At 37.8% G+C, this 24,088-nt stretch overlaps 1 protein-coding gene across 1 annotated transcript; it reads left to right on the forward strand.

Moving 5' to 3' along the window:
- Positions 1-2,630: 2,630 nt before the first annotated feature.
- Positions 2,631-9,271, forward strand: LOC105181080 (trichohyalin). Its single transcript, XM_011137605.3, has 3 exons — positions 2,631-2,771; positions 2,845-8,851; positions 8,944-9,271. Exon 2 carries the CDS (start codon positions 2,864-2,866, stop codon positions 8,816-8,818), a length of 5,955 nt encoding a protein of 1,984 aa, XP_011135907.2. The 5' UTR covers positions 2,631-2,771; positions 2,845-2,863; the 3' UTR covers positions 8,819-8,851; positions 8,944-9,271.
- The last annotated feature ends 14,817 nt before the right edge of the window (positions 9,272-24,088 follow it).

A 24,088-nucleotide genomic window follows, 5' to 3' on the forward strand; every position in this document is an offset into this window, starting at 1 on the left:
AACATAGCAATTGCGTTCTGGATAATTCTTAATAAATATCAAAGGAATCAAAATGATCAAAATAATAATGTCCGTGCAGCGCGAAGGATATATTACATGACATGAAAAATCCGTTTGATATTCCAGAGAAAATGTCTCAAAATATACAGGTAATATAAACCTTATGCATTATTATACTTGTCGATAAAAAAGTTATCCAACTTTTTTGTAAGTTATCCTATACATAGTAAAAGATCTTCAACATATGTCTCGGGAATTCCTCCGGACATTCGAATGTCCTCAGAATATCTTTAGGACGACCTTAGGACATTAAACATCCTCTGAATGTTTTTCGAATATCCTTAATGTTATATAATTTATAAATAAACATACAATAATACGTGTGATCTATCTTTATTTTTAACATTTTATTATCAGTCACATATTTAAATTAATCTAAAAATATGTACTACAATAATAAAATTTTCCTTCGAGATAAAATATGAAAAAATATTAGTTTTATAGGATTGATATAAAAATCATAAAAATATAACGAAAATTTTTTTACTTGTACTTTACCCATCGTATTCACTATACATTTATACCAGGTCTGTAAATATGAAACCGGAATTTGCCCATAGATGGCCCTAGCTGTCAATGTAGTTACCGTCAAACCGCGTCATTGGCACCATTTCCATTTGTTGACATCTGACAAAGATTTTCAACTTACAATACAAGTTTCTTATAACAGCATAGTTTGTAATAGCGTTGAACATGTCGAATTTTGTACCTGGAAGCTACGATTTGCGGACAGCATTTATTTTCTGTTACCATTTGAAGAAAACTGCTGCAGAATCGCATCGAATGCTTATCGAAGCTTACGGTGAGCATGCTCTTGATAAATCACAGTGCTTTGAGTGGTTTAAAAAATTCAAACGTGACGATTTTTACGTGAGAAACGAAGAACATGAAAAACCACCGGAAAAGTTTGAAGACAGCGAATTGCAGGCATTGTTGGATGAGGATGACGCTCAAACGCAACAACAACTCGCAGATCATTTAAATGTGACACGAGAAGCCGTCTCCATACATTTGAAAGCCATGAGAAAAATCCAGAAGATGGGAAGATGGGTTCCACATGAACTGAATGAAAGACAGCAGGAAAATCGAAAAACCACTTGCGAAATGCTGCTCGTCAGGTACAAAAGAAAGTCATTTCTCCATCGAATTGTGACTGGCGATGAAAAATGGATATATTTTGAGAATCCTAAGCGTAAAAGATCATGGGCAACTCCAGGCGAACCATCGACATCGACTGCAAGGCTAAATCGCTATGGACGGAAGACAATGCTGTGTGTTTGGTGGGATCAGAAGGGTGTGATCTATTATGAGCTGCTAAAACCTGGCGAAACCGTTAATACTGAACACTACCGATAACAAATGATCGATTTGAATCAAGCTTTGCGTAAAAAACGACCAGAATATCAAAAAAGGCAACACAAAATGATTTTGCTTCATGATAATGCACCATCACACACAGCAAAACTGGTCAAGGAAACGATTGAGGCGTTTAGTTGGGAAATACTTTCGCATGCGGCTTACTCACCAGACTTGGCTCCGTCCGATTATTACTAATTTGCATCAATGGGACACGTACTTGCTGAGCAGCGCTTCACTTCTTACGAAAATGTACGAAAATGGCTCGATGACTGGTTTGCCTCAAAAGAACAACAGCTTTTTTGGCGTGGCATCCACAAATTGTCAGACAGGTGGGAAAAATGTATAGCTAGCGATGGGTAATACTTCGAATAAAATATTTTTTATCATTTTCATACAATAAACGTGTATTTTCTATACAAAAATTCCGATTTCATATTTACATATCTGATAAATCTAACAGTTCCCCTTTCACAATGTGTTAACAATGGTTATTTGTTGTTTCTTTTTTATTAATCGCATACTCAAGTGAGATTAAAGTCACTAGAAGGAATAGTATAATTTTTTACGTTTTAACCACATCGTTTGATGGTTGAAAATTTTCATGGAAACGTACACAACTTACATGTAAAGAAGGATATATATGAGCAAATTGAAAGTTCACGTGAAATATTTCAGGTTTTGAGAATTTACATTTCACGGTTAACGTTTGAATCAGTCATTATATATACTTACATTATATTATTATATTACATTACAACTATAAATTTTAGCTGCATAATGCTTATTAGTACGTTATACTTTACATTTTGTATACTATAATTATATTTATATGTTAATTTATATGTTAATTATCAGTATTACAGAAATATTACTTTTTTACAATTCACTTTTCATGTGAAATTACTTACAGTGAAAAGTGAAAAATGAAAAAGAAGTTCACGTGAAAGATTCATAATCGCTGCCCAGGTCTTATATTTAAGACCACCTTAAGTTCACTTTCAGATACTTTGTAGCCAATGAAATAATTTGTACAGCATCTGAAGATGAACTTAAGACAGTCTTATATAAGATCCGATTATGAACCGGCCTAACTGGTGCTCACTGGCCCACGCTTGGCCCTCTATCTCTAATCAGTTGTACCTCTTGCCACTAATCTAGAGGAGACTCCTATATCTATATAATAACATATATTCATGGTCCGATACATCTTCAAGTGTGATGTAATCCAGTTCGTAAGTGCTCGTAAGCTATATCCGAGGTACAAAGAAATTTTGTGTCTTCCTGGTGTCTTCCGAATAGTTAGGAGTTACGAAGTTAAACTGTGCGTGGAGAACTTTTTTACTTCTGCTAAGGTATAGTATCACACATATACACACACACATTGTTGTTAAATTGAAATCATAAAAATGCATCTATTTTTATCAGGCAAATAGAATATATCGTCATGAACATAGCAACATTAAGAAAAGTGATAAAACTTACCACTCCGTGGCGCCATTTTGTAGATATTAATAAGTTCTTTCATCCAAACGTTTGTCACGTTTGCAAGAAAATAAATAGTACAGACGTTACCTTGATACCATGCTCTAAATGCCACATGATTTTTTACTGCAACGATGAACACAAAGAAGTAGATAGAATACACCACGTACAATTATGCGAATTTTTACAAGATTTTATAAAGGACAATGTAGAACATCTCAAGTATCCTTTAAGTACAGCCGATTGGATCCAAACACGGAAGGAATTTCTGATTAAACTGAAAGAAAAAATGCCACGAGAATTGTACCCATATGAAGTGCAGATAATACTTTTCGCAAAATCGTGTAGTATCTGTCATCGGCAATCGGATTTGCAGCCATGTTGCGTGTGCTATTCTGACAACTATTGCGAAGAACATGAATTAGAATTTCGACAACAGCACCGAAATAATTGCCATCAATTATTATTTTGTCTCAATTTAGATATCTTAAGTCTTCTGTGTGAAGGATTTATAAACATAACCAAGGAACCTTGTGAAGGAAGAGCATATATTGATAACATGCAAGATTATATTGCAGATTGTATCCGTCGTGATACTGATGGGAAACGTGAATTTTGGGAATCCAAAGATTATTTTTATAGCGATTATGTGTCAGGACCGTTAACACTATATCATGGAATGAAGAATGCAGGCTTATTAAATCTTCCAGTAATGAATAGACCTCAATTTGTTATTCATATTGTGGCACCAAGCCTCCTTGAAGTGAAATATGCAAGTGCTTGGGAACTTGTTTTGCATTTGTTACGTAAGATAAAGAAGTTAACAATTGTAGTGATAGGAGCACAATTAATGAATACTGTCAGTTGCACAACTAAGAAAGAAGTTTGCACTTCGTGCGAAACATTACAACAGGAGTTTTACTATGAGGTTTGTCATATGTTATACTATGATTATATAAGCAGCCCATCATATAAACATCCAAATGTGATTATTATATCTGAAGCTGATTTGATGAATCATGAGACAATAATGGATATTCTAAGGGCATCACAAATTAAATGCCCATTAATTCTAACTTCAAGGTCGCAATCTAAAGCAGGAGAAAATATAAATAAGATGAAAGAACTTCTAAATATAACACCTACATATAATAACCAAAATCACTACAAATCCTATAAACCATGGAGATGTTATGAGACAGGTACTCTCTATTATCGTAATAGTTATGTAACGATTTATAAGAATTTATATCCATCTAAAGATACATTTGAAACATATCACATGCCTTTACAACTATCATCTGAAGAGACCACATCTGAATCGAGTGAACAGCAATCATATGTACTGGAATTAATTGAACAGATGCCATTTAAACAGGAGTTAAATGAGCAGGAGACATGTGAGCAGGAATTAAGTAAACAGGAGTTAACTAATTATATATCAATTGAATTGGAGTCAAATACACAAAAGTCATGTAGACAGGAGCCAGTGGAACAGGAATCAAGTGGTCAAGTATCACATACAGCAGAACAATATGAACAGACATTAGATAAAATAACATTATGTGTACCAGAGACATGTGTGAAGAGCGTATGTGAACAGGAGCCATGTGAACCGCAATTAAGTGAATGGGATAGATGTGAGCAGTTACTACCTAGACTGGAACTATCTGAGCAGGAATCAAATGAACTAGAAATACTACTATTGACACATAAATGGAAGCAAAATGGGCAGAGAGTACATATCGAGTCATATGCACAACAGACACATAAAAAGAAAGCACATGAGCAAAATCCATGCAAAAAGGAATCAAGTGAACAAGATACATGTGGGTTGTTACCACTTGAACAGAAACCATCTGAGCAGGTACCAAATGAACTAGAGCAATGTTTGCAGCATTCATGTCATGTGGATCCATATGAAGAGAAATTACATAAAATGAAGTATGCACAGCAGCAGACACATGAAAAGAAGACACGTGAGGAGAATCTATCTGAGCAGGAATCAAATGAACAAGATACATGTGGGCAGTTATCATGTGGACAAGAGCAACATAAGCAGGAATCGAGTGAAAAGGAGTTACACGAAACGCAGTCACGTGAAAAAGAGGCATGCGAACAGCAATCAGTTGGACAGTATACATTTGGGCCATTACTACCTAGATTGAAACTATCTAAGCAGGATTTAAGTGAACTAGCACAAATGCAGCGGTTGTCACGTAAATGGAAACGAAATGAACAGAGATTATCTAAAATGGAATTATATGCATGGCAGACATGTGAACAAGAGGCATGTGAGCAAAATCCATGCAAAAAGAAGTCAAGTGGACAAGATACATGTGAGCAGTTACCACGTGGACAAGAACATGAGCAGAAATCGATTGAAAAGGAGTCACATAAAACACAGTCACGTGAAAAGGAGGCATGTGAACAGGAACCATGTGAACAACAATCAATTAAACGGTATACATCTGGGCCGTTACTACATAGACATGAGCTACCTGAACAGGAATCAAGTGAACTAGCACAAATAGTACGGTTGTCACGTAAATTGAACCAAGATGAACAGAGATTACGTAAAATGAAGTTATGTGCACGGGAGATGCGTGAACAGGAAGCACGTGAGCAAAATCCATGCGAACAGAAATCAAGTGAACGAGATACATATGGACAGTTACCATATGGACAGAAACTGCATGACAAGAAATTAAGTGAACAGGAATTATACGAAACGCAGTCACGTAATAAGAAGGTACGTGAACGAGAGCCATGTGAACAGCAATCAATTGAACGGTATACATGTGAGCAATTACCACTTGAACAGAAACTATCTGAGCAGGAACCAAATGAACTAGAACAATGTTTGCAGCGATTATGTGATGTGGACCCATATGAAGAGAGATTACATAAAATAGAGTATGCACAGCAGACATGTGAAAAGAAAGCACATGAGGAGAATCTATGCAAGCAGGAATCAAGTAAACAAGATACATGTGGGCAGTTACCATGTGGACAAGAACTACATGAGCAGGAATCGAATGAAAAAGAGTTACATGGAACGGAATCACGTAACAAGGAGGTACATAAACAGGAGCCATATGAACAGCAATTAATTGAACCGTATATATCTAGACCTTTACTACGTCAACAGAAACTATCTAAGCAGGAATCAAGTGAACTATCGCAATATTTGCGGTTCTCACGTAAATGGAAGCGAGAGGAACAGAGATTCCGTAAAGTGGAGTTATGTGCACGGCAGATACATGAAAAAAAGGCACGTGAGCAAAGCCCATGCGAACAGGAATCAAGCGAACGAGATACATATGAGCAGTTACCACGTGGACAAGAACTACAGGAGCAGGAATCGCGTGAAAAGGAGTTATACGAAACGCAATCACATGAAAAGGAGACATGTGAACAAGAGCCATGTGAACAGGAATCAATCGAACAGTATACTTCTGGGCCGTTACTTCGTAGACAGGAACTATCTGAGCAGGAATCATATGAACTAATACAATTTCTGCGATTGTCACGTACATGGAAGGAAGATAAACAAAGATTACCTAAAATGGAGTTATATGTACGGCAGACATGTGAGCAGGAGGCACGTGAGCAAAATCCATGCGAACAGGAATTAAGTGAAGAAGATACATGTGAGCAGTTACCACGTGGACAAGAACTACATGAGCAGGAATCAAGCTTACCAGTGCATTCTGTGAATATGTTACGTAAATCAAAACAGTATGAGCAGAAATTACATATATGGAAGCTACATGAAGAGAAATTATGTAAAATGGAGTTATGTGCACGGCAGACACGTGAAAAGGAGGCACGTGAACAAAATCCATGTGAGCAGAAATTGAGTAAACGAGATACATGTGAGCAGTTATCTCTCGGACAGAAATTGTCTGAGCAGGAATCAAGTAAACAGCAACTATATAAAACGGAGTCGCATAAGAAGGAGACACGTGAACAGGAACCATGCGAACAGAAATTAAATGAACAAGCACGTGAGGAGAAAGCAAATGAACGAGATCCATGTAAGCAGAAAGCACGTGAACAAGAGCTATGTCAACAGGAATCAAGTGAGCAGTATTCAAGTCAACAAGAGGCAATTAAAAAGGAAACATCTGACTCGAAATCAAGTGAACAGTCCTGTAAATCCGTGCTGATTGAACAGGAATCAAGTGAGCATGTATCAAGTAAACTGGAATCAATGGAACAGGAGTCACGTAGACGGAATTTATCTGAACAGAAATTAAATGAACAGGAGTCACGTGTACAGGAATCAAGTGAACGAGATTTATGTCAGCAGGAAACATGTGACCTATGTGAACAAGAATCAAGTAAGCAGGATTCAAATGAACAGGAGTCAAGTAAAAAAAAGACCTTTGACTTGAAGTCAAGTAAAGAGTTATATGAACCAGAGTCAAGTAAGCAGGAGTTAGGTAAACAAGAATCAAATAAACAACAAACAAAAAAGCCAGAGGCAAATGAAGAAGAATCAAGTAAACAAGAGTTAAGTAAAAAAGAGACATCTAAGTCAAAATCAATTGGACAATCATATGAATCTATGTTAATTGAGCAAAAGTCAAGTGAGCATAAGTCAACTAAACTGGAATCAAAAGAACAAGAGTCACGTGAACAGGAGCCATTTGAAGAGAAGTTAAGTGAACGGCAGACATGTGAGCAGGAACCAAGTGAACGGGATCTATGTGAGCAGGAACCACGTGACCTAGAGTCAAGTAAGCAGGATTCAGACGAACAAAAGTCAAGTAAAAAGGAGACCTCTGACTTGGAGTCAAGTGAACAGTTATATGAGTCAGAGTCAAATAAGCAGGAGTTAGGTAAACAAGAATCAAATAAACAACAAACAAAAGAGCTCGAGGCAAATGAAAAAAAATCAAGTAAACAAGAGTTAAGTAAAAAAGAAACATCTAAGTCGAAATCAATTGGACAATCATATGAATCTATGTTAATTGAGCAAAAGCCAAGTGAGCATGAGTCAACTAAACTGGAATCAAAAGAACAGAAGTCAAGTGAACAGGAGCCATCTGAAGAGAAGTTAAGTAAACGGCAGACATGTGAGCAGGAACCAAGTGAACGGGATCTATGTGAGCAGGAACCACGTGACCTAGAGTCAAGTAAGCAGGATTCAGACGAAGAGTCAAGTAAAAAGGAGACCTCTGACTTGGAGTCAAGTGAACAGTTATATGAGTCAGAGTCAAATAAGCAGGAGTTAGGTAAACAAGAATCAAATAAACAACAAACAAAAGAGCCCGAGGCAAATGAAGAAGAATCAAATGAACAAGAGTTAAGTAAAAAGGAGACAACTAAGTCGAAATCAATTCGACAATCATATGAATCTATGTTAATTGAGCAAAAGCCAAGTGAGCATAAGTCAACTAAACTGGAATCAAAAGAACAGAAGTCAAGTGAACAGGAGCCATCTGAAGAGAAATTAAGTGAACGGCAGACATATGAGCAGGAACCAAGTGAACGGGATCTATGTGAGCAGAAACCATGTGACCTAGAGTCAAGTAAGCAGGATTCAAATGAACAAGAGTCAAGTAAAAAGGAGACCTCTGACTTGGAGTCAAGTGAACAGTTATATGAGCCAGAGTCAAATAAGCAGGAGTTAAGTAAACAAGAATCAAATAAACAACAAACAAAAGAGCTCGAGACAAATGAAGAAAAATCAAGTAAACAAGAGTTAAGTAAAAAAGAAACATCTAAGTCGAAATCAATTGGACAATCATATGAATCTATGTTAATTGAGCAAAAGTCAAGTGAGCATGAGTCAACCAAACTGGAATCAAAAGAACAGGAGTCACGTGAACAGGAGCCATTTGAAGAGAAGTTAAGTGAACGGCAGACATGTGAGCAGGAACCAAGTGAGCGGGATCCATGTGCGTAGGAACCACGTGAACGGGACGTGAATAGAAGTTAGGTAAGAAGGATTCAAACCAACAAGAGTCAAGTACAAAAATATTTTATTCGAAGTCTATCGAACAATTATATGAACCCGTGTTTATCCAACAGGAATTAAGTAAACATGAGTTAAATGAACAACAAACAAATGGACCAGGGTCAAGTGAACAGGAGTCAAATATACAGAAATTAAATAAAAATTAGATATCTAAAACTACAGTAGCTAAATTGTCATATAAACCCTTGTTAAATAAGGAGTCGAGTAAAGAGGATTTACATAAAAGGAAGACATTTATATCGATCATTTATAAAGATCATCTTTACAGAAGTTACTTGTGAATAGTTCATCTCTGATCAGAATCATTTCATATGGTATGAAGCTCTCACGTACGTTTGTCACATTGTCGTCACATAATAATATTATCGTAAAAAATATAAATGGGAAATTAGTTTGATAGAATATGAATATTTTATATTGATATAAATATGAGAATTTTTATAAACATTATTAATTTTTTACCTTCAAAATTTTTTTATGGTTTATTTTATTTTTTAAATATGTGTGTGTATGAACGTTGCTTTATGGATTAAATATTTTATTAGATATTATGTTAATTATTTATGTGATTTACTTTTTACTTTTTATGTACAAGGTGTCCAAAGAGTCCCGAACCGGTAAAATTTTTGAAAACAAGACATTTCAGAGAAAAAAATGTTTCATATAAAAGTTGTATGGTTTTAAAGGAGACTTATGTATAAAACGGTATAGTTGTTTTATATTCTGTTTATAGATGGCGTCGCTTTCGAGATATTCGCTGATCATTACTTTTCTTAAATTTAAACTCCAGTTTTTTATTATATCATCTTTTTCTACCAATTAATTTTAAGAATTTTTGTCTGAAACATTTTTTATTTACCTAATAGTTTTTGAGATATTTAGGGAAAACTTGGTAACTTTATTCGATATTTAACTTACTTATTTAAGGAAAACTTGGTAACTTTTTTCAATATTTATCTCGCTAACTGTTTGTCAGAAGAAAAAGTGATATTAAACTCTTTTATTCTACTTAGTCTCAAGAATATATTGTTACAATAGCGCCCTGACTTTTCTAAACTTATTAACCTTTGGAAATTTCAAAATCAAATTAACAAAAGTCGGAGTACTATCGCACTATTGTAACAATATATTCTTGAGATCAAATAGAGTAAAGAAATCTCGTACCACTTTTTCTTCCGACAAATAGCAAGATATCGCAAGTTACGTAAGTGTTAAAAAAGTTACTAAGTTCTCCTTAAATATCTCAAAAAATATTAGGCAAATAAACAAATGTTTCAAATAAAAGTTCTCCAAATTAATTGGTAGAAAAAGATGAAATAATAAAAAACTGGGGTTTCCATTTGAGAAAAATAATGATCAGTGAATATCTCGAAAATGGCGCTAAACAAAATGTTATCGCTGTCTTATGTCTCCCTTGAAACCATACTTTTGTCTGAAACATTTTTTTTTTTCTTAAATGTCTTGTTTTCGAGATATTTTACCGGTCCGGAACTTTTTAGGCATCGTTTATACATGTGCGTACTTTGCTTTATGAATTAGATATTTTTATTAAAGGACATATTTAATTTTTTTTTTTTCGTATTTTTTTCATAACGTACGGAAAGTGTTAAAGAAATATGTCAAGTGCATGAAAATATCTTAAAGCGATATGTGTATAGTTATTGCAAACAATCAAAAATTTATTTTGACTTCTAAGAGACAAATTGAACAGACAAGTAAGATATTTTTCAGACGTTTCTAAAATACCTTTTTATGCTATTCATATTATCTTGTTACTCACCTTTTTGACTTCAGTTTGCAGTATACATATTTCTTTGTTTCTAAAAGTTCTTTCTTAAAGTACATTTGGCGAAGCGAGCGTAGTTCAAGTTTTGGAATTTCGGGGGACTTGCACTAGGTCTGTAACCGAGGCAATGATCACCCTTCATCGTCATCGTCATCATCGTCGTCCTCGTCCTCGTCTTCTTGCTGCGATTACGATACCGACACTAGCGGAAACAAATGCGAAACGAGTGACAAGGGGTGAGCTCGGTGAGTGCTTTTCGCTGCGGGTGATCATATTCGGTCGTTTAGCCAACGGACCAGCCAGCCCCTGATTCATCCCCCTTATATTCAGACCATGATACCGCCCTCTTCTCGCGATGCACTTGCTACGTACGTCGTAACTCTTGTTCCATTGAATTCGACGAGGCCGTAAAATCGAACGTTCCTTCGAGCCGAGTCGCGACGAGCGTATGCGACGCGTGTTTATCGTCGACGAAGTCGCGACGCTTCATTTCCGCCGATCTTCACGGCGGTACAGATGGCGAACGATCTTCCGCGTGTTTATCTGCGTTTAAACACAAGCATCGCACGACGAAGAGATTTTTTTCACGAAGGTGAGTCGCGCATTGAAAATCGCGTTTTAAAGTACGCGTGATAGAGCTCAACACGTTGTTAGTCATCTTAATTTTCGTTGATTGCGCAAAAGTTCAGCGAGTGTGGTGGAGTTCTTTTTGAAGGCGCGGTAAATCAATGTATTTAACTCAAGACGCTTCACATTTCTCATCTCGTTTTACTTATTGGTTGTACAATCGATTTTATAAAGGCAGATATGTCGGAAAATTATGAAGGTTCTTGGATTTTTAAATTAAGCATAACACTTTTAACAATCAGTGAGAGGCAACGCAGGTTGAACGTCGAGTAATTATTTTATTATCTCATCATTTATATATCATTTTTAATACGCTAAATGTGATCGTATATTTTTAGTAATATTCTTCGCAGAATTCGCTAATTAAAAGGGGTAATATTAATAACAATATTAATATCGCAAGGGGATTCAAGAAGTTACGACCGATTATGTTCATTAAAATAATAAAAGTGAGTACTAAAGCGTGGCGTCAGCTCTCATTGGCCTGTCGTTAAAGCCGTTCTACTTGATTGCAATTAATTACACCTTGTACGTAACTTAATGGAACGCGGCAGAGCCATAGTAACCACCAAGATTATAAATCAAGCTTGAAAAAAGAAATGATATCTCTTAAAATTAAACAGCATTATGGTGGATAAATTAACCGCACGAGTTTAGATTAGTGAAAGAAGTATGGCTAAGTGGTGATATCTATTCGGGCACGATCATTCTCGACGAAACTCTCTAGAAACATAGAGTTTAAATATGAGTTTTCAAATATGAGTTAAATCCGAGTTTAAATCTGAGAGGAAATGTGGCAACAAAAATCCAAACTTTTGGGTGTATCAAAACCAGAGAAAGCACTCCTGGAGACATGGGGGGAGCAATACCGCTCATTATCCTAACACAACTATAGTGAATGATTCATCTTAGCCTTCTCGACTTACGACTTAATTATACTTGTCAGCTACGAGTATCTCTCTATTATTTTCTATTGACAACAGTGAGACTATTTTGTATGAATGATGGACGCTATTAAAAAAAAAGAAAAACGGACTTTTATTGCTACATTTCCTCATATTTAGGTTCAGACCATGTTTTTGGAAAACTTCGCCGAGAATGGTTGCGCCCGAAAAAATATCGCCATTTAGCCACACTCCTTCAATGTCCTTTTTCTTTTTCTACGTCGAGTTATCGTCCGATCAGCGTCTTCTACGAACACTCGGCGTGTTAATAGAATCTGTGAATAGCTCAGTGAAATTAACAACGGTGAGATTCTCCAGACTGTCTGAGGAAGAAAAGACCGGACGAGCGAGAAGCGTTTCCCAATCTCGAGCTATCTCGCGCCGCTTTTTTCCATCTCGACCATCTCGCCGAGCAACGAGTGCTCACGGCTGGCTTCTTCGGCGCTTCTCAGCGCGAGATATAGCCGAGACATATTCGGAAATGAATATTAAGGCTCCCGGTAAAGGCTGTGAAGGCAAGGCCCGCGAGCGGTCCAGAAACTAGCTCTCAAGCGGATAAAGAACACCGTCGAGCACGGCTCGTTAGCCACGAAACAAAAAGAATCCCGGCGGCATGGGCGAGCCGATATTCCCGTGGAAAGGCGGAACTCCGAAAAGTATGAAGTCATCTGGCGAATGTTCGTGGACAGCCAGCGTGGTACCGGCTAGAGCGGGGCGCACACTACGCGGGACGGGATCTCCGTAGTTCATCCTGGCAGGTACTTTTATCTCCGCGGCGACCGCGAGAATGTACTCGCGAGGTATCCGGCGGCGGCGCATCCGGCGAATCCGAGGACGAAGTGGCTGACGAAAACGGGAATGGGCGGCGGGGCCGAGGGAGAGAGAAAGAGAGAAAGAAGTTGGTCGACGGGGATGGCGGCGGCGGCGGCAGGCTTTCGGTGCTGGCGTTATCTGTACGCCACGTAGGGGGGCGTCGACATTTAAAATGCAGATTAGACAACGGAGAAACGGGCGCAAACGCAGACGTAAACGTAAGAGCGCCGGGTGGCAAGTGTTTTATTGGGGCCAGCTTCCGCTTCTGTCCGCCTCCCCCACGGCGTCGGGGCCGCCGCGCGATGCGATGCCGCGGCGCAGATAAAGTCGGTCCCCCCTCGAGCTTTAACCGCCCGCTAATTTATTGATCCCTGATTTATTTGACGCGGCTGGCCGCCGCAGCTTTAATTGCCCACGAAGCGTTTGACGGATTTTAATAGGGCACGAGAGAGAGAGAGAGAGAGAGAGAGAGAGAGAGAGAGAGAGAGAGAGAGAGAGAAGAGAAAGCCGCCGCTGACTTGCGTGCCGCGGGAGCACATAATGGGACTACGTCTCATGAGGGTGCTGTTGTCGTTTTACAAATGCGCGGCTGTGTCACTGCCACCCTCCGTCGCAGCGGATATCGGGATGGTTGTGTTGTCGATTTGAATCTTCAAATAGAATTATTGTAATTGTGCGCTCCTGCGCCTTCTCGAGAAAAAATTGACGCACTCAAAAAAATATTCTATTTATAAAGTGATTTTTCCCATAGTCTCATATTCTAAAGCCTATTACAGAAAAAGAATTTTTCTTTCGATAAAGCGGTTAAAGTGAACCATTCATCTAAAATTTATTAGATATTATTCTGTTTTCCTCTTATATTAATTAATTTTCCTCTTATATGAAGATGAATATGTTAATTTGAATGTCGGCTTCTTTTGTTCAGTCATGCTCTACCTCCAAACATGAACGAAAAAATAACCATATGCTCATGGGTCAGAATATTTGGAACGCTTTTTAAAAAAGGTATGTGTGTTGCAGTAACATATAACGAAGATAATTTACCCATATTTGGTCAAATACAGTTTATAATCTATTGCAAGAAGTTGAATAATATATTCTTTTTTTAACTATGTTTCTTACAATTAGTTGTGATGAACATCTTTGTAGCTATGAAGTCCATAACAAAACTGATTGGAAATTTGTTTGTTATGATGATCTTATTTCATTCGTGCCTACTTATTGTAGAACTGAAACTAGAAGTATATCTATATACAGGGTGTCCTGAATGTGATCATTAATATTTTGTGTACTGGTAGAACTCGTTAAAACAATTATAAAAGTCCTGTGCCATTTTACAATTCTTTCAATATTTATTCCGTAATTAATTAAAATGTGTAAACGAATGAGTGCACGAGAAAGCGACAGGACGGGCACTGTGTATAAGAAGATGGCTTACCTCGCGTGGCGAGAGGCAACCGTAAGCGACAAGAGGCGTGCGTGCGCGACGAGGAGCGAGCGAGCGCGAACGACGAGCGAGCGAGCGCAAGCGACAAGAGGCGGCCGCCCAGCGCTCTCTACGCGTTCATTGGCTCATATGTTTCAATTAATAACTCGATAACTATTGCCAATTTGACATTATGGTACATGACTTTTCTTCTCGGCTACACCCAATCTACCAGTACACAAAATATTAATGATCACATTCCGAACACCCTGTATATACAGGGTGTTTGAAAGCTTATCATGCAGACGAAAGTTGGAGATAGATTCGGTGTAGCCGAGAAGAAGTCATGTACCATAATATCAAATTGGCAATAGTTATCGAGTTATTAATTGAAACATGTGAGCCAATGAGCGCGTAGAGAGCGCTGGGCAGCCGCGGTAAGCACATAGACATTTGGTATAGGCGGAGTCAACGAGCGTCGATAGGCGAGCGCGCGCGGCGAGGGGCAACTGTAAGCAACAAGAGGCAAGCGCGCGCGACGAGGAGCGAGCGAGTGCGAACGACAAGCGGCCGAACGCAAGCGACAAGAGGCGGCCGCCTAGCACTCTCTACGCACTCATTGGCTCACATATTTAAATTAATAATTCGGTAACTATTGCCAATTTGATATTATGGTATATGACTTTTCTTCTCGGCTACACCTAATTTATTTCTATTTCGTCTGCATGATAAGCTTTCAAACACCCTGTACATATATATATTACTTTTTGCTATATTTTTTGCTATACTTTTTGCTACACTATAATATTTTTTTCAAATTAACTATAACCCAGTATAACCAGTAAGAATAAATAATAATCCTCTGAAAAAAAGATTAAATAATCTGTGTAAAAGAAGAAAGGAGGAGGGTCCCTAAGGCCTGTTTTCGGCACCCTTCAAAATTAGACCAAAATGGCTGGAATCACTTCCTTATACCCTTGGAAGTAATATTTAGTCAATTCCAGCCTAAACGGAAGTATTTAGAGTGTATACTTCAAATATATATGGTGCATCAGCGCGCCCGTATAAAGCATTTCTTTGGAAAACTAAGCGTTTCTGAGAAAAATGTTTCAGATAAAAGTTGTATGGTTTCAAGGGGGACATAAGATGGTGTCATTGGTTTGACCTTGGATAGTCATTTGAAGGTCACGTGAATGTCGATTTCAATATTTTATATAGAATCCCCTATTTTTACATATCTTGTAACTTATCTCGAGAGCTTTCCAAAACACTATCGTAGATCACGTAGAAACATTTATTACAAATACTTCAGAAAGAAATGACTGACGTATTTTCTGCCGCAAGGCTAAATACGAAGTTTTGAAAAGAACTGTTTTAAGAACTGTATGCACCTTTTTGAGCAACTACGATCCCTTAAGTTTTTAATTCAATAGACCAAGTTCTGCTTATGTCCATGGCCTTATATCGGACCGGATCTCACATCTTAATGTCAGAGATACACAAAATGCGTGTATGCGCGTACCCAGGGACCTGATTACGATAAAAATAAAACTAGTTCTTGTCAGAGCTGCTTCTCGAGATTTTCTTATTACGCAAAAAAATATTTTGTTATTTTTGAGTTTTTCTTCTTTATTTTTTCTTCTTTAGTTTTTAATCTTGCATAATTATTCAGATTTGTTCCACAGTAAATTGCAATTTATAATTAGGCGTTTCCAATATGGCAGGAAATATTAATGTTCCTGCAAACGAAACAATAACTATTCCTTTTAGTAGACTATCTACGACACATAAATGCATTATCTGCAAAGCTAAGTCGCCGCTTGTTGTTGTACCTTCCCTGGCTAAACTTCGGGTTTTTGTTAAGCATGGATTGATAATTGATAAAAAGTGACAGGCAAGGGGACTCACGTAAATCCAACACCCCACTCTACGTGGCTTCTTAAAGGAAGATTACGTTTACGATTTTACTGTTCACGTGTGGAGAATCAATAAAAATAAATAATATGATTTCAATCTCGGATCTCCTTAAGTAACGTTTCTATAAATCTATCTGTAAGAATCCTCATAACTCGCAAAATACTTAATGAAAAATGACTTAGTTATAAGTTTTTTGGAAAGCTCTCGAGATAAGCTACAAGATATGTAAAAATAGGGGGTTCTATATAAAATATTGAAATCGACATTCACGTGACCTTCAAATGACTGTCCAAGGTCAAACCAATGACACCATCTTATGTCCCCCTTGAAACCATACAACTTTTATCTGAAACATTTTTCTCAGAAACGCTTAGTTTTCCAAAGAAATGCTTTATACGGGCGCGCTGATGCACCATATATACTTGAAGTATACACTCTAAATACTTCCGTTTAGGCTGGAATTGACTAAATATTACTTCCAAGGGTATAAGGAAGTGATTCCAGCCATTTTGGTCCAATTTTGAAGGGTGCTGAAAACAGGCCTTAGGGATCCTCCTCCTTTATATTAAAATTAATAAGATTTGTATTGTAAATTTAACTTATAACCTCTCTAACTTTAAGAATAATGTGTTTATTTTCCTCTTAATCTTAGAGGAATCTTCTTGAGGCCATATATAAGAATAAAATTTTCTAAAATTTAGATGATTTCGCTTGTTCTGAAATTACTCTTTTTTTGGGTGCGCAATGAAGGAATATAGCGAAGATTCATCATGAAATGTGAAGCAGTGCGTACGAGTATCTGTTTATGAATGTTTTTGTTAAGCTTTAATTCAAGCTATGCGTATACTGTACTTTTAAGTTGTAAATCTGTATCTTTATTTTGGCTAATTGTTTTGGCTTCAACTATCCGCGTTGCACAGACAAAAGTAGCATTTCAACGCTAAGAGAAAAATAATTACTCGTGTAATTATTTTTGTTTTCTCCTTTTAATGGTTATTTTCAACAAAGAACATATTTTTCATGATTTTGAAATATCGGCAATTTTTTAATAACCTATTTTATCATGCGACCAAAAATTTATTCTTTTTTCAAGAATATATCATAAAACATGCAGGGCTACGTGTTTGACATTTTTTATTCTAATTAATTTCACCTCGATTTAATTCTTACAGAATTTTCTACAGAAAATAATGACTATTATAAACAGACCGTTTAACAACAAAATCATTGCCTTAAAATGCACACATAGGAAACAAAAAAAAACATTCGGAAAATATAGATACATGATCTTAAAATTAATCTTAATTGACATTATGCAGGGTTTAATCTATTTGCGCATCTCAAAACAGATTTAAAGAAGAGAGAACCAAACGTCAAGTTCAGTTAGCGTTTTCTACAAATGAAGTTCGATCGAGCATGAAAACATTTTTCCGCGCTATACATATCTGCTATACTTTGTGCGTTTTTATTGTTGTGCTAAACGTAACTTTATTTTCATTGTGTCTGTGTACACAGCTCTTAATGAGTCCATCAATTAAACATTTTTCCACGCGATATCTGATCTCATTTATAGGCGCATAATTTATAACATGAAATTTGTGGGAAATCAACCGATAACGCGCGACAACGACAACGATCACGGCGACTGCAGACATTCCTGTTCCCTCACGATGAAATTATCCGATCAATTAAAAGATAAATCTCTTCTTCCTCACTCACTCGTGCTCTCTGTCTTCTTCCCTCTCTCTCTCTCTCTCTCTCTCTCTCTCTCTCTCTCTCTCTCTCTCTCTCTCTCTTTCTCTCTCTCTCTCTCTCTCTCTCTTTCTCTCTCTCTTCCTCTCCCCGTTTCAGCGAACTGGCCTTTCGTGAGCAATTACGAACGGCTGAACGGACCCGGCATCGGAATTAAAATACATCAAATTAATCGACTAGCCGGGCGAGACTCGGGCGAGCGTAACGCGATTTACATATCTGTACAAGCTTGTTTGACTTTAAGTACCGCGGTGAGATTGATCCCCAGTCGTCCGAGTAGCACGCGACTGCGACTGCGAGCAATCGCGCCCGGGAACTCGATGAAAGTTTACACAAGCAATTGGCACTGGAAGGGGATCCTTTCGCGACTTATCGAAGCCGAAGATCAAAGCGCTCCGGTAACTCAAGGCAAACCGTCGTCGCGATTCGAGGTAAACCAAGATCTCCGGAGATCCTGCCGCCACCGCTGCCGTGAGCGTCTAATCCGACGAGCCGAGAGGTTTGCGGAAGAGGGAGAAAGTGTGGGTGCGCGCGCGTGTGTGTGTGTAAACTCGCGCGACTCGCGCAGGTGACAGTTGGCGGTGCCAAGGTGCTTGCCGAACTTGCCGAGTTCCGCGGCGTAACGAGCTTGTGAAGCACGACCACCTTGCGGCGCGATTATCGCCGTCGTCGTCGGCGCTCGGTCGCTCGCGCACCGCGACTCCTCAGAAACTCAAGCTCAATTCTCGAGGATGGATTCGCTTCGCGAGATCTCTGCGAAGTCTCTGTGGCATACCAAAAGAAGGGACTCTCGCGTTATCGATCCCTTCTCTTTCTTCTTTCGTCGACGGATAGGAGACTAGTGTCATGAGATTCCTCGTTGCTGAAAGCTCTCAAGCGCGAAAACGCAGCCATTTCCTTCTTCATTGTGTGAAATGAGCTAATCAGGATCGGATAGTATAATAGTAATAGTAATTTCACCAAAATTTAATGTAAATTAAAAGGTTAATTATGTAAAAAAAACATATAGTTTAACACAATTAACTTTTAACTTTAATACGTTGATTTTATTTTTCAATTTAACTTTTAATCGAGTTGGTTGGTTAAGTAATTTTTAACGTAAACTTAGTTAATTTATGAGTCATTGACTTTAATAGTAATCAGTTAATCAGTTGAAAATTATGTTAAAAAGTTAATAACTTTTTTTAACTTGACTTGGTTAATTTCAAACGCGTTAATTTTTAGCTTAGACTAGTAGTATTTTCGAATGCATTAACCCGTTAACTTGTCAACTTGTTAACTTGTTAACTTTTTTCAAGTTACAAGTTATGAAATAATTCACCATTCATTCATATTAAAGTTGTGTGAAAATGATTTAGAATAGTTATTAAGGAATTAATTAAACATATTAGTAAGCGTATGCCTATGATGCGACGGAATGCTTTCATTCAAAACGTCTTGAGTCTGTTGATGATCTTCTGACAAAGGCGAACGGTTCATGACGGTAGACATTGGAGTAGTATCATGCACTGCTTGCAATTGCCAGCAGATCATTAACAAATTCGAGCCATTTTGGATGAGACTTTGTTCACAGAGCTCGTCCTCCCGCGTACTTCCTGCGTACTCATTCGCTGACATTGTTTAATTAACTCCTCGATAATTATAATTCATAAAATGATACAGGATTCTCCTCCGTTTAGTTTGATTCAGTCTATCTGTACACAAGCAATTTGTCTTTCGTTGCTTAATTGTTCTTAATTGTACGATTTGTTTTTACATATTCTAATCTAATTCTCTATTACAACTATTGTACTTTTTATGTATAGATATTATTAAATAAGGAAAAATACATGATCTCTCTTTTATAAGATACTATTTTCTTATTATTTCACCTAAATTTAATATATAATTAGAAGCTTAATTATAAAAAAGAGCATAAGTTTAGCACAATTAACTTTACCTTTAACTTTTAACTTTAACAAGTTAATTTTATTTTTTACCTTACTTTCTCAAAGTGAATCGATGAAACTCACTGTCAGTCAGCAATTATGCACTGATTATCAGTGCTAAATATACTACTAAATTTTTCAGTGATATACTTAGCACTGACAATCAGTGTATAATCGCTGATTGACAGTGAGTTTCATTGATTCACTTTGAGAGAGTAGCTTTTAATCGAGTTAGTTTAAATAACTTTTAACGTAAACTTAGTTAACTTATGAGTCATTAACTTTAAAATCAACTTAGTTTAAAAAATATTAACTCACCCGGCTTTGGAACTAATGGTAATTGCTACATATTAAGATTAAAGTACGAATGTTTTTCGATCTTATATATATGCAGGGTGTCCGGGATTTTTGGAAACGGAAAATTGTAAAGATTAATCAGATCAAATTGAGAAGAAAACCATTTGTCACGTACCATTTTGCAAAAATTGTAATAATTATTAAGTTATTAATGATTGAAAATGACCACATTTAGAGGCTCTTTTAATTGATAACTTGAAAATTTGCGTACTTATTTGCAAAATGGTAAAAAACTTTTCTGTTTAGAATGACCTAATCTATAATATTATACGACGGCTATTATATCTAGTGATAGATATGAGTATATTGAACTTTGAATCTTGAATCTTGAACCTGTCTGTACATGACTTTTCTTCTCAGTTTGATCTGATTAATCATCAGAATTTTTCGTTTCCAAAAGATCTTGGACATCCTATATGAGTAAAGACAAAAATCGTACAAGTAACCTAATTATCATTATGATCAAGATTGATCATTATGATTAAGAAGTATGATTTCTTATATGATTTGCAACTTGTGTAAAATCAAACATAGAATAAATAACTTTATAGTTATAGTTTTTAAATTTAAATATTTAAGTTTTTGATATAGAATATATACATATTTAATAAATAAGGTACTTCAAAAAAGGTAAGTTGACAATATGTAGTTATATTCTCATCAAGAACAAAAAAGTTTTCTATAAACATAGTGCCCAAAACATTTAGTTGAGAAGTTAATGTCGAGTTAAGATTAAAAGAATTAATTTCGATTCGTTTCAATATTCAAGATTTGCGAAAATCAAAATAACGAGAATGTTCAAAGTTACTTACGCATCTCGATGGTGGTACTTCTAATTTACAAGAGAAAATTCGCGAATGATCTTTTGCGTTTGAGCTTTGAACAATGGGAAATGTCGTGACAGCAATTTTTTATGTCCATATAGTCAAAAAAATTTAGGGCGAGTTAATTAACATTGTTGCATTTTCGCGCAATAAACAAGGGAATATACATTAAAAAGAAAAAATTATGAACTTTATCTATTTTCGTGAATATATATGCGTCACATTGAACTTTTCTATCGCTAAACTAAATAGTTTTCTTCTTCTCTCAACTCATCTAGCTCCATTCTCGGCCAATAATACCGCGTTCATCTTAGCTGGACGAAGGATACATGCGTTTTTCGTCGTTCTTTTGAGAAAGTGAATGCAAACGAAAAATGATGATGCATTTTGAAATTTTGACGTCATCGCTTTGTAGAAGCGCTTCGAAGTGTTATCAAGTAGAGCAATGATAGCAACGTTAGCGGACGCTTTTAGCGCAAAAACGAGTTAGACGACGAATTTAGCCTGAATCATCGCAACGCCTTGGCTCCGTCCAGCCGCAAACAAACTCAACTCAAAAAGGTATAGATAAGTTACACGACATGGATGGAAGGTTAATTTATCTCGATGTCAGGATAGATTAGGAAAATTTTTAACGCATTTCTTTCCGCTACGCTGAAAGTCGCAGTTTGCAATCAGCGTTTTCCTCGAACATTCGATTCGACCAGAACGGCCTCGATGCGTCCCCATTTTTCGACGATCAAAGAGCGAGATTCACGCTCGAGCTTTTCAGGTAACCCAGCTCAGTCCTCAAGATGTCTACGAGTCCTGGGAGTCCAACAGTCCAAATCCACGTGACCGGACACCCGGTTGTCCCTTTTTCCCCTCTGACGCGCAGATTCGTCTGTCCCTTCCCAGCGGTGCGCCTCCGTTTCTCTTTCGGGTCGGAAGCCACGAGCGTTTGGCAGTTACATGAAATACGAGGGCGAATTTCACTGGATGCGCATTGTCCGGTCGCGCCGTTGGAAGCAGAGCCAGTAACAATGGGGAGTGACCTCGGCTCGATTGTCCTTTAATTTACGGGAATTGCAAGCCTCCTACTCTCCGCTGTGGAGGCTACGCGCTGCCTCCGCGAAAAGCACTCACCACCCGCGGTCTCCTGGTCCTTCCAGTCCCTCTCTCTCTCTTTCTCTTTCTCTCTCTCTCTCTCTCTCCCTCTCTCTCTCTCTCTCTCTCTCTCTCTCTCTCTCTCTCCATACTCTTGCTGCTCTTCCTCCTCCTCGCCCTCCACCGCCGGATCCTCCTCCCGCATACGCGTGTCAGGCCCGCTGAATGCGCGCGGGCGCGCGACACGAGCTTAATTCGATCTCTATAATCGCTGGAGCTTTACATAATCGGGAAGTGCTAATACCGATCGGCGCTACAACCGATTCTCGACATACTCCAAGCGCGATTAAGCAGCACGGATTACACCTGCGCGACCCGCGGGCTGCGCGCACCTGGCAGACCTACACGAAGCGCGCCGTGAGATTCGCGCCGTTGTTGCCGACCATAAATATTTCATAGCGCCGTTACTTTCGGCCGAAATGCGCCGGCCGAGAGTCTCGTCGCGAGGACGAGATAATCGCCCGCTGATTGAGGCACGACGATTGCGCCGCGAGGAATCGTCGCGCCGTCAAGCCGCGCTCGTGGACGCGAAAGCGAAATTACATGCGTGTCGCGTAAACGATGTGCAGACTGTGACATTCGTTTTTTCTTCCGCCTATTTATTTCTTTTCTCGTTTCGTTCCTTTTGAGTTTATTTCTTTCCTCATTTCTTCATTTTTCTGCTTATTTTTTTCTTTTTTTCTTTTTTTTTAATGGATGTTGGACATGCTTGTAAAAACGTATTATGAAATAATATGTAATTATTAATGTGTAACTTCCCTGTCCGTGATTGTATAATCCCAAAAGGGCAGGATTCTATATTTGGAAAAATAGAATGTAGAGTAACAGCTTTTCATGCGGGGTTTCGATTATGGGAAAAGAAACGGGCGTAAAGATCGACGCACCTTCCTCCGCTTCCTGCGCTACCTAACACATCCGGTGGCTAGCGGGAAGATTTGGCTTTGAAAGATTCTTGGGAAATATTTTGGATGTCTTCGATAATTGTTAAATTAGTTGGACGCGCCTTTTCTTCGTTTCTTCGTGCTTTTGTCGCTTACTTATTAGTTTGTTAATTTATATGCAATCCCTTTTCGTTTATTTCTTTCCTTGTTTCTTCGTTTTTTCTGCATATTTATTTCTTTTCTTCTTTCATTGTTCTGTTTGAAGTTATTTCGCTTCTCATTTCTTCATCTTTTTTCTACTTATTTTTTTAATAGATGTTCAATATGTTCACAAAAACGTACCATAAAATAATATGTAACTTTCCTGTCCGCGATTGTGTAATCCCGAAAGGGGATGATTCTGCATTTGGAAAAATAGGATATGGAGCTTTTCATGCGGAGTTTCGATTACGGAAAGAGGAACAAATTATTTTGAATGGACTAAAAGTTATTTTTAGTGAACCTGATGGTACTGATGGTATCAAGGTGCACTTACGCCTCGATGTAACGGCAAATAGCAACCTTTGACTTTGAGAGACCTCCAGCTTGTACCACTAGGTACAAGTAACAATGCCTTTCTCTGTAGTCACCGTGCGCTCGGGATAGCACTAGAGATGTCGCTTCCGAACGACATCTCTTAATGTTATCTAGGGTGAGGAGAATGTCGTGAGCGTGGAGCGTCAGGTAGTTCAGTGATTTAAAGCAGTCGCCCAGCACGCGAAAGGACCCGGGTTCGATTCCCGGTCTAGCGACTACCG

This window comes from Harpegnathos saltator, unplaced genomic scaffold, assembly GCF_003227715.2.
Source record: "Harpegnathos saltator strain DR-91 unplaced genomic scaffold, Hsal_v8.6 scaffold47, whole genome shotgun sequence".
NCBI classification, from domain to species: domain Eukaryota; kingdom Metazoa; phylum Arthropoda; class Insecta; order Hymenoptera; family Formicidae; genus Harpegnathos; species Harpegnathos saltator.